General features: G+C 34.4%; 1 protein-coding gene across 1 annotated transcript; it reads right to left on the bottom strand.

Annotated features, from left to right (window-relative positions):
• Positions 1-10,861: 10,861 nt before the first annotated feature.
• LOC110285674 (olfactory receptor 5B3-like) lies at positions 10,862-11,794 on the bottom strand. Its single transcript, XM_021152009.1, has one exon. The coding sequence runs from the start codon at positions 11,792-11,794 to the stop codon at positions 10,862-10,864; it is 933 nt and encodes a 310-aa protein (XP_021007668.1).
• Positions 11,795-12,870: the final 1,076 nt, after the last annotated feature.

Genomic DNA, 12,870 nt, shown 5'->3' with positions numbered 1-12,870 from the left:
GTTGAATAATCTCTTCAGTAATAAAATATTTAAAAATACAATATGATAAAGAAATGAAATGATAATTACAAGGTATAAGGCTAGTATGTATTCTGTCATTGTAGCTATAAATTTTATCTTGAAAGGACAATGCATTTGCACAGCATCGTATATGGATCACATACTATAACTTTAAAATTTTATGAATTTGAAAAAAAACATAAAAATTTAATAATTTGATGAAATTTTTTAGTGCAGATGAACCTATTTGACAGCTCATTTCTGCTAATTACAGTTAAACCTCACATTTCCATTTGCTTACCTGTCAAAAAATTTATATGGATACTTTTATTGTGCTTTCACAATACCCATTCACTAATGATGCTTTTTACATTCCTATAAATTAATTAACAAAAGAAAGTAATTTATTATTAGTGGCATGCTTATTAATTGCAATCTAATTTCTGTAATCATATATAACTTTAACTCTGAATAATTTCTAATAGGTCTAAAGTGGATTTAAGTGATTCGTTTCTTCAACATGTTGTTCACAATAATTTTACCTTCATATGGATGTATAACCAAGCAAATAAAATCCTGAAAAATCGCGCGAGTCCTCTTTTAATGACAAAGATCACAAAGAATTAATTTATGATGTTTATTTGACTTGTGACTTTTTCTGCACTAGTTCATGATTACTTTTTGTGCATTCATGCATATGTATGATTATAAACTGAGGTTAAAGATGAATTTAACTATTGAATGATATCATATTTCAATGCATGATTAAATACCAAGGTATATGGGAGGTTATAAAAATAATTCAACCAGCAGAGGCAAATCTAATTGATGTATATATCTCCAGGTATATGCATCAGAGAATTCAAGTACTTGAAACAGATATCTGACATTAATCTCTCAACATCACACTTCCATCTGAAATGCAAAGTTTATAAATGAGACTTACTTTTAGTTAGCACTGATAGAATAAATTAGTATATAATACAAGTTGACATTTGGGTGTTTACTACAGGTGACTAAGACTGTCATGTTGCTAGACAAGGACCCGATTTTGAACAAGGTCAATACTAGCAATGCAGAGGCCCATTCGCCATGTTGATATTTCCATGCTCAATTTTTCTTATCTTATAACCTGGTGTCAGTGGCTGCATACTCCAGAATTTATGTTTCCTTACTACACGCATATAACTTCTGAAATTCATCTGAGCAACTTATTTTGAAAATTTATCTTTCAGGAAATTCTCATTTCATTTGGACAAAGAGTTCACTATCCTTAATCTTCCATCTTTCCTTTGCTAATGTCATATAACAGTCAAATATCATAGATTCTGAAACTTGAAAAAGACCCACATTATTGGCAGAATTTAGTAGTTATACCAATAGTGCTGACACATTCCACCTTCTCAAAAATTGGTTTGAAAATTTCTAATGTAGTAACCATATTTAATATTTCCTTATTTGAATTTCAACTATTCAATGTTTTAAAATTATAGAAGCACTATAACATACATTCATGATGATTAGCTAGTCTGGGTTTCAGCGTTTCTCTTTCTCTCCTACTCCTTCTTCTCCCTCTCCCTCGCTCTGTCTCTGTCTTTCTGTGTGTCTCATAACTCCAATGAAATTCAAATATACAGTACACAAGATAGTCACTAATTAATCAATAAAAATATCATGTATTTTACTTGTATTCATATTTTATGATGCATGATTTCTAAAATGAATCGCTGAAGAATTTATGATAGACATTTTAACATTTATACTCTGTTCTTACCTCTGTCTTCTGATAAGTCCTTTGAAATCATCTTTTCCTATCTTCAAACAATTGCAAAAGATTCCCCAATACTGCTGCATGAAGTATATTTCGCACTTGAATAGTCTTGCAACTTGAAAGTAGTATGCTACTTAACTATGAGAGAATGAAGACCCAATTTAGAAAGTGGTTTTGGAGTCATAAATTCAGCTATATTATATTTAGTAAATACTACTAGATTATCTTTCTTCGAAAGAAAATCAAAACTCTCTGTAAAGCAGGGTAGTATGCTGAAAATAACATCAACACTAGTTAAGTTTTAACTATAACTCATTTTCCTTCTATATCCTTGGAAGAGTTATTCACCTCCTTATTATTTGTAAAAAGTACATTACTTTTATCTCCCAATTTAAAAAAAAATTCTACAAATAATAAATAAAAGAAGGCTATAAAATATTGTATGAAGATATTATCATTGAAGAGTACATATGTTTCTCTTGGATATCTTTGCTCACCATGATTGAAGCTTGGCAGAAAACCATTAGGCCAGGAAAAGGCTGTTGTGTACTCACAATGATTACTGTTCAGACAAAAAAAAAAAAAGAATGTGCAATGGAAATTGTGCTTTCCTTATAAAATGCATGATGTTTTTTTAATTTTCTGCAATACATGGCAAACTGGAATAATTACAAAGAGTGGGAAGTCTCAAGAGATTGCTCTCCAGAGAATATGTAACCCAACTTCCACCTATTCTACAAAAGAGACAATTAATTTGCCTGTGGGGATTGAAATGCCTATTATCTCTTTAAAATAAAATACCTTCTTCACTGTATCAGTAAAAGCATTACAATGTATATCCTAATAAATTATACCATAAGATATTCTACACATCTCTGATCCTCCATCCTATTGAAATCATGTGATGAGTTAGCCACTCCATTACTAGACATAATTCAAAGAAAATGAAATAAGTAAGCAAAAGATACATCTTAGACAAAGTTCACTGCAGTTCTCTGCATAATGGGTACGGAAAGCAAACCCCCAGATCATTCCTCAGTTGTTGATAGAATAAAGAAATGCAGAACTTTCAAGTTGCAAGACTATTCAAGTGAGAAATATACGTTTACCCTCTTGTCACAAGTAGTCAATTCTCAACTTCTGTGAGATACACATTTCAGGTGTCACATATGAATGGGATCAATCAGTAATTGCTTATCAGTCTACTCATTGTCCCTATCACAACGACCTTGAGTACCATCTATGTTGCTGCAAATGGAAGTTCATTTGGTTAAGAAAGACTAGTGTTCCATGATGTTCATACTCTGCATTTCTTTATTCTATCAACAACTGAGGAATGACCTGGGGGTTTGCTTTCTGTACCCATTATGCAGAGAACTGCAGTCAACTTTGTCTAAGATGTATCTTTTGCTTACTTATTTCATTTTCTTTGAATTATGTCTAGTAATGGAGTGGCTAATTCATCACATGATCTCATCAAGAAAGCATAGTATAAATTTTTATTCTTCTTTGAAGAGTGTAAATGGTATTTTGATAGAAATTAAAGTTTGAAGACTATAGGTAGGTTCAAACAGAGCTTTTAACAAAACTTCTTATTATTTCATTCAGTGCAAACAAGATGTGTTCATTGAGTCCACTTTTCTCAAGTATGTTAGTTTTTATATTTCATTATAAAAACTTTTGTTACTATGAATAAATTCATTTTCTTGATTTCTATTTCAGATAATCCATTATTGTTACATAGGAGTATGACTGATGTTACATGCTGAGTTTGCAACGTTACTGATTATATTTATCGGCTATAATAGCTTCTTTATTGATAGAGGTTTGAGGAACATTGTATGTATGTAAATTTATACATTGTGATAACACTAATATTATATTTTTTCTACCTTACCAAAATCCAGCCACCAACAGGCATTCAGTCTTGACACTGCCTGGGCTATATCTTTGCTGTGCCAACTCTTAAGAAATACTCCCCAAAGATTGCACATCACTAAAGATAGTCTCTTCTTAATTATAACTCATTTTCTAACACCACATAGCCAGAATCCACTTATTTACAAAATATCATAAGAATACCCTAATAGATTTTTTGCTTCACTCTATGTTATAAATCAGACAATAGTACTAGGTATTCCCCTAGGCCCATGGCCTATTGAGTCTCACACTGTTGCAACAGCATGTAATCAAGTCACTGCTATATGTGGCAGAGTTTCCAGCTGAATTAATGATTACCTATTTCCTCTGGTAGCAAGCAGAGTTTCTACCAGTACCATGATTAATAATCAGTAAGGATATAAACTCTGGTTGGGCACCAGCTTCACTGCTCCATGTGCAATGAACTATGTAAGTGTTGATGGACCCCTTACCAAAATAAATTTACAAATTCAATACAATTCCCATAAAAATCACAAACAAACATCTTTACAGACCATGATAGAACAATTTTCCACTTCATATGGAAAAACAAAAACCCAGGAAATCGAAAACAATCCTGTACAATAATAGAACTTGTGGGAGTATCAGCATTCCTGATCTATAGCTGTATTGCATAAATTTGCATGGTATTGGTAAAGAAAAAGACAGGTTGATGGATGGAATCTAATCAAAGGCCCAGAAATAAAATCACACATCTTTGGACACTTGATTTTTTTAAAATGAAGACAAAATAGACAGAAATAAAAGTACTAGTGGGACCCTGGATCTACAGCAAAATATTGAGGCTCTAATGAATCTGTTGGGGTGGTAGAATGAATTCTTGCCAGCAGAATACCTCAGAATTCAGAGTGTAATGATGGATAGGAAGGATAGTTAAAAATCATCTACCAGATCCCTAGTCCACTGTGGCCACTGTGGGTCTCTGAAAGAGTTTTGGGGAGATATGCAGCTAACACAAAGGAATGTAGCCAAGAAGGCTGAAAGGGCCTGGAAGAAAGAGTTTATCTGGGTCTGCACCAAAAGGCTAAGTCCCCCAAAAGCAGAGGAATTGAAGGATGTTACCATAAGCAGGATCCTATTTGGGCAGACTCACACATTGGAGATACTGTAATGGAAGACAGAAAGGATAGTGAAAATTACCTACCTAGTCCTAGCCTAAAAATCATCTATTTGAGTTCCAGCCTGGTATGGCCTTTTCTCAAGCACTTATACTCCAAGCACTAATAGAACAGTCATGAAGCCAAAAGCATTCAACTGTTCTTCCTATCCCAAATTTTAAAATCCTACTACTACACTATTACTGAAGCCATAATGTACTTGTAGACAGGAGATTAGCAGGACTGTCCTCTGAGAGGGTCTACCAGCTAATGACTGAGACATATGCAGATACTTACAGCCAACCATTGGACTGAGGTCAGCAATCCATATGGAAGAGTTAGAGTACAGACTAAATGAGCTGATGATGATTCAACCCCGTAGGAAGAGCAATTAAGCCGGACACCTCAGAGCTCCCAGAAACTAACCTGAAAACCAAGGAGCATACAGTCTTCCCCCCAAAAAATGGTTATGGCCAACACAGTAATGCTCTATGAACCTGGTACAAATATCTATTCTATCCAATTTTATTTCCATCAAGTGCTAATGAAGATCATTAATGAAAGGATCTGGAGGAGAAAATAGTTACTTCATCTTACAGGTTACATACTAATTAAGGAGGGAAGTCAGGTCTACTTGTATATAATTCTAAAATACTTTATATAATGAATTTGCTGTTTCCTCATAATGCTGCTGACAAAGGTTAAAATCAAAATATGCTCTTACAGGTTTGAATTATTAGCATGAGGCATGAGTAAATTACCTCAAAGCTTTGAAGTTTCTCCTGAAATTCACACACTCTGTAGAAAAAAAAAATGCCAAGATTGCTGAAATAGTCAGTGTCATGAGTGGTTGCATTAAAATGTAAATGGAATTCCCAGTATATGTCTACCAGAAAAGTTACAGCATTGATTCTGAAGCAGATCCCTGAAAGTTGGAATGGAACTATGCAGAAACTTCTTTTATGGAGATGGAGACATTAACCACCTTCATTTTAGAGAAATATTCTTATCTTTTGTAGAATGATTTCTATAGGCAGTAAAATCTTTCTGTATATACTACTAAATTTGCCACAATAGAGCTTTACTCAAATGACAGCTACTGTATTAATTTACTTTCATGATTTGGGCAATAACAACAACCTCTGAGATTTGGAAGATTTTGCTCTATTTAAGTACTTCTAAATCCTTCAGATTATGAGATTGAAGTGCTCCCTACTACTACACTATAACTGAAGCCATAATGTACTTGCAGACAGGACCCTAGCATGACTTTCCTCTGAGAGGGTCTACCAGCTAATGACGGAGACATATGCAGATACTTACAGCCAACCATTGGACTGAGGTCAGGAATCCATATGGAAGAGTTAGAGTACAGACTGAAGGAGCTGATGGTGATTGCAACCCCATAGGAACAGCAATTAAGATGGACACCTCAGAGCTCCCAGAAACTAACCTGAAAACCAAGGATTTGAAGCCCTGGGCACATGTGTTGCAGAGGATTGCCTTGTAGGACCTCAGTGCGGGAGGATGCACTTATTTCTGTGGAAACTTGGTGCCCTAGTGAAGAAGAATATAGGTGGGGATAAGGTGGGTGTGGTGGGTAGGTGGGTGAGCACCCTCTCAGAGGCAGGGGTAGGAGTAGGGTAAAGAACTTAGGGAAGGGGTACTAGGAAGTGAGGCAACTTTTGGAATGTAAATAAATAAAATAATTCAATAAAAAAGCAAGTAGTTGAATTTTAGACACAGATACTGATTGACAGACAGAAGAATTATAGGCATTCATCTATATGCAGTCATAGTACTCACAAATGACATTCTGAGGCAGCAGAATAACCATTTACAATTGAATAAAAATTAATAAATACTTCAGTTAACAAACTTTGGTTATTTCAGAACCCTTTCAGTAAATCTAACTATATTTTTTATTTACATATTAGTATTTTTAAGTATGTTGTAACTTCATTGCTATTTTATTAAAATATTTTATATTTACAATTCAAAGGTTATATGTTGACATAAGTGAATGTGTAAAACATAGCAAATGTCATAAAGTCACAAAAGAATATTAAATAAATAAATAAATAAATAAATACTTCAAAAGTAGCCAAGAACCTAAGACAACATAATATATAATCCTAGGAGAAAACTTAATATCATTATTTTACTAATTTGACATAGCAATAAATGACTCCTTAATAACATTGTGCTAATAATCATGACAGACAGGGTCACAACATGGAATAGGGAAAAGTGTGAAGCAGTTCAACTCCTAACTAAGAAGCTGCTTGCAAGGAGAAAATCAATTTAGGATATTGGACTCTCACTAGGTATATAAACCCCATTCCAGGGCAAGACCCAGGCCCAAGAGTAATTGAGCAACACAAAGTGAACTCAATGTAGATGAGATTTTTAAGGACTTTTCTGTTTTTTATTTTAGTTTTTGTGGGTTTCAGGGTGTGTGTGTGTGTGTGTGTGTGTGTGTGTGTGTGTGTGTGTGTGTGTGTGTGTGTTTGTGTGTGGGTGTGTGTGTGTGTTTTCTTTTGAAGAGAGAAAGTAGTCCAGAAAAAGAAAAAAAAAGTTGTTTTTAGAGGAAGGTGGGGAGTTTCTGAAAGGAATTGAGGAAAAAAAAAACACCTCAGTAAATTAAAATTTTTTCATCGTGCTTCCAGTGAAGAGCATTGACAAACGGCATACCCTTTGACCATAATGAAAATATAGGACTCAGTTGTGAAACAGACAACAAAAAAACAACAAAGCTAAGAACATCCAAACACTCTAAATGAGAAACATAGTTTAAAAAATTATCTTATATCAAAGAAGAAATAAAAATCAAACTCAGAAATACTAGAGTTGAAAAGTAATGATATATAAATAAAAATTTTGGGTGGATGCTTCTGCATAGAAAAACATTCAAATCAAGGACTACAAACTCTAGTTAAGAAGACAAATCTAGTACACATGACATGTTTATGAATAAAGCTTTTTAAGAACCAAACAAAACAGTCTTTCATTACATAAATGAAGACCACAAAGCTAAGCACTTTCAGATATCAAACAGCAATACTCCTTCAATGTACTACTGTAGGACTCCTCATCTCAATACTGTGCAATAATCCACAGAAAAAAATGATAGGCTTATCTTCTACATTGTATGAGAATAGACTATTTCTCCATTAGCATTGCTTTCATTAGACTTAGTAAGTAAAAGGTCAAAAGTAGTCTGAACATTAACAGATTTATTTTTATTTAAAATATTTTATATTTATATGCATATGTGGATTATGGTGGTATGTAAAAAGTGTGGCAATAACCTGTCATGTGTGTGCTCATGTGTGCTTTTCTATGTGTGTGTATGAGCATGTGTGTGAATTTGTGTGTTCTTGTGTTTCTGTAACAAAACTAATTAAAAAGTGAAAGGTTATGAATCTAAGATGGAATAGGATGGCACAAGCAGAGGTGGAGCAGAATAGGGTAGAGTTTAAATGATATAAGTAGTTTGGCTTTTTGTAAAAAATCAAGTGTCAATAAGTGTGTGGTTTTATTTCTGGGTCTTCAATTCTATTGTCTTGCATTCATCAACCTGTCTATCTCTGTACCAATACATGTATGTTTTATCACTATTTCTCGGTAGTATATAGCTTGAGGTCAGGGATGGTGATTCCTCTGGAAGTTCTTTTATTGTTAAGGATTATTTTCACAATTCTTTGCTTTTCCATATGAAATTAAGAATTTCTCTTTCAATGTCTTTGAAGGATTGTGTTGTAATTTTGATGGGGATTACATTGAATATGTAGATTGTTATTGATAGGATAGCAATTTTTACTATGCCTACCAGGGAGCATAGGAGATTTTTCCACTTTCTGACATCTTCTTCTATTTCTTTCTTGAAGGACCAGAGGTTCTGTCATATAGATCTTTCACTTGTTTGGTTAGAGCTATACCAAGATAAAGAAGGAGGGCAACCATGAAGGAGGACCAGCAGCCTCAATTACATTGACTCTGAGATCTCTCAAACACTGGACCACCAAAAAAGCAGCATACACCAGCTGATATGAGGACACATATACAGCCAAGGACTTATAGGTCTGGGTTCAGTCATAGGAGATGTACAAAACCCACAAGAGACTGGAGGCTCCAGGGAATGAAGAGGTCTGGTGGGGTGGGGAGTGGGGATGGGGGCATCCTCATGGAGATATAGGATGTGGAACAGTTGGAGAGAGACTGGGAGGAGGATAAAATTTGGAGTGTTAAAAAAGATTACATATTTAAAAATGTGTAATTGTTAAATACATTAAAGAGATATGTCGAATTTGGAGAAACAATTGGTAGTTTCTTTCAGTTGAGACTAATTTAGAGTAAAATTTTCATTGTGTTTCACCAGTTAATTATAAGCTTTCATAGAGGTCAGGAGACAAAGGAAAACATGTCCTAGGCTTGCATTCTGTTGAACCCTGTCAGTCCCCAACCAATGCTTACTTTCTAAGTTCCAAAATACATGTTTGGAAAGATTACACTTAACAGGTGGCAAAAATAAACATGTTCACACGTCCATGAAAGAGCCATTTGAATATTGTGCTAAAGGTTTATAAGAAGTTACCAGAACTACCTTTATTTGGAAAAAATTAAGCCAAAGGCAATGCAGTAGGGATAGGAGTTTGCATAAGTTGTTGCCCCTATTGAGGTCTTAAAAGAATAGGTATGTGATTTTACTGTGTATGAAAAACAATGGCTCTTGGAATTTAAAAAAGAATTATTAAGTTTACTTAATCAATTGTTGACTCAAATTATAGCAACTCTCTGAGTTATGGTTGTATTGCTCTAGCAATCAACAAATATTCAGGTATTGGGTTTGCAGATATATTGATAGCATTTTTGCCATCCTTGTCAATAAATACTAAGTAAAATTATTTTTATTTTCCTGGTAATGCTCCCACAGTGTCCTATCTAGCTACAGTATCAGCTTTTCTACTTGAGTGATTATATCTTAGGGAACTTAATATTTTCCACATTTAAAATTATACACAGTCCCACTACATCAAGATATCATGCTAAATACGCTTAGTGACCAAAATATAGTAACCTCAGTAGAATTGCAAGTAAGACATATAATGACTGGATGTAGAAAGTCAATCAAGATAAATAAAGTAGTCTTCAATATAAATGTATTTACTAGAAGCACAATTGTATGGTACATATGGACATAGTTCATCTAAGACAAAGGATAAATTATTTATTGAGTCTTTCTTATAAAACAAAAGTTCCAGGACTCATATGTGCCCTTTCAGGGTTTTTGAGGCAATAAATTCTTCATTTAGATTTATTATCTGAGACCATTTATCTAATATGAACATTTTAATTGTGAGTAGAGGTCAGATCAACAGATTGATTTATAGTAGAATATGCTACACAGAATTAATAGCAGCATATTAGATAAAAGAAAACAATATAAGTAACTGAGCATATGTACATAGACAAAATTAATATCAGAAAAAAGAAACAAGTGTAAAAATTGAGAAGCTTCCAATGAAAAACATGCAAATAAACATAATTTTGGGGATAGACAATTTCAGTGGTAAATTCTCCCAATACACAACCCATACTAATACCTTAATATAAAGGAAAAATAAGCTAAAGATCTGTATTAGATTCTAATTTATAATAAAACAAAACAGAGCAAATATAGATGCACAAAATTGGATATAACCAGAGGGACATTTGAATGTGGACAAAAAGTCCTAGTCAGTGAAAATGACAATAATTATTAACTATCACAATATGCTAGAAAGAGAAAGGAAAATGAAAATAATTTAGTGTATTGATAATGGTAAAAACATTAATGACAAATCAAACAACAGAACTCACAATTATCTAATTCCCATGTTATGTGTATAAATATATTGTTCCTTCATGTCCAGGCCAAAATGATATTCATAGATTAAAAAAAAAAGCACTCAGATCATGAACTACTATAAGCTTAAATATAATCTATATGCAGAAGTCATAAGAATTTTAATATTACACTGCAAAATATTCAAAGTTATTATCATAATGATTATTTTTCTTTCAGAACTACTTTCATGAATGCACTCTTTACTTCTTTATTTCTCAGGCTGTAAACTAAAGGGATCAGCATGGGAATGACCATGGTGTAGAAAACAGACACAATTTTGTCAGTGTCCATTGCATGTCTAGAGCTTGGCTGCAAATACATGAAGAGTGCTGTTCCATAGAAAATAAAAACAGCAGAAAAGTGGGAAGCACAGGTGGAAAGAGCCTTCTGAACTCCTGCTTCTGAGTGCATCTTTAAGACTGTGATAAAAATTATAATATATGATACTAATATTATTATGAGAGCAAAGAAGACAATAAAACTGACTAGATAAATAAGTACCAGTTCATTAACATGTCTTTCAGAGCAAGAGAGAGCCATGATTGCTGGCATATCACAGAAAAAATGATGGACCACATTAGATTTACAGAAAGAAAGACTGAATGTATTTCCAAGATAAACTGAGGCACTCAAGAACCCAAGAGCATAGCAGCCCATGATGAGACACATACATACACTTGGAGTCATGGTGGTAGCATAGTATAGGGGTTTACACACTGCTGCATAGCGGTCAAAGGCCATTGAAGCCAACAGATAATTTTCAACAGTAGCAAACGCTGCAAAAAAGAACATCTGAGCAGCACAGTCATTGTAAGAAATGAGTTTATCTCCTACTAAGAGACCAGCCATGACTTTTGGTGTGACCGCTGAAGAGTAAATAACATCCACCAGGGACAAATTACCAAGGAAAAAGTACATGGGGATATGGAGCCGAGAGTCCAAGAGAATCAGCAGGATCATCCCCAGGTTCCCTACCAGGGTAATGATGTAGATGAGAAGAAAAATGATGAAAAGGGGAAGTTGCAGGCCTGGATCATCAGTGAGTCCCAGCAGGAGAAAGTGTGTCACTTCTGTCAAGTTGTTCAATGATGTCATCTAACAAATAAGCAATGTTCTGCAGTAATGAGAAAGGAATGAATAGTATGTTAACAAACTAAAAATCGAGAGGGATAAACAAAATACATAGCGACTGGAATAACTTGATTAAAAAGATTCTCTACAATATCCTACACATTGCTGTGACTTTCATGTGCTAGCTAGGTATAGGGTCACATGCTTCTAAATCTGTACAATTTGATAAATAATTTATGCAACTTAACAATAGTGTCTCTGAATGGCCTTTCCTTCACTCTCTGTGCCATTTTTTGTCTTACTTTTCCTTTAGACAGAACAATTCTGGGTTAAACATTTTGAGATGGATGGGTGGCCCCACCCCTCAACTGGGGGACATGCTATCTACTGGAGGTGATCTCTTCAGTTTCTATCTTCCTTCTACTGGATATTTCTGCTAATGTCACACTTCTGGTTCCTGTGCCTTTGATCCTGTGGATGAAGATTGCCCAGTACGGGAGGATGCTAGAGGGGTGAGGCAGGAATGGGTGGATAGGTGGGGAAACAGCCTCTTAGAGGCAAAGGGAAGGGGATGACATGGGGGGTGCAGAGAGGAGACCTGAAAGTGGGACAACATTTGAAATGTATATAAATAAAATAACCAATTAATAAAATAGAAAGTAGTGTCTATCAGTGTGCAGACATTAAGAGACTTTGAAACACCTCCTTCTCAATGGAATGTTTTTATCTTACATCACCCCACAGGTTGCAGGGCACTATGTGGAAAAGGATGTGGGAAGATTGCAAGAGCCTGAGGGATGAATGACTCCAAGGAAACAGTGTTTTCCTGATGAAACAGAACTGATATAAATATGAACTTATAGATACCATAGCAACATACAAAAGAGCTCTAGAACTTCAAGCCAGATAAAGATACCAAACACTGAGAGGGAAGTGGATACACATAACCAAGAAGTAATCTACAATAGATATACTCTGATAAAAGGGAAGCACTTTTCTCCTATGCACTCTCAGACTCATTGGTATATCAAACATATTGCAGCCCAGGTCCCAAGCCCATGAGTTGTTGGCCTACATAAAATAAAAGCCATGATTTTAGT

The sequence above is a fragment of the Mus caroli genome, chromosome 19, assembly GCF_900094665.2.
Source record: "Mus caroli chromosome 19, CAROLI_EIJ_v1.1, whole genome shotgun sequence".
In the NCBI taxonomy this organism is placed as follows: Eukaryota; Metazoa; Chordata; class Mammalia; order Rodentia; family Muridae; genus Mus; species Mus caroli.
Note: the sequence above shows the minus strand (reverse complement) of the source record. Positions and strands in the feature narration are given on the sequence as shown.

Bases quoted from the DNA above. Each gene is read 5' to 3' on its own strand.
- LOC110285674 (XM_021152009.1), bottom strand. From the start codon at position 11,794: ATGACATCATTGAACAACTTGACAGAAGTGACACACTTTCTCCTGCTG.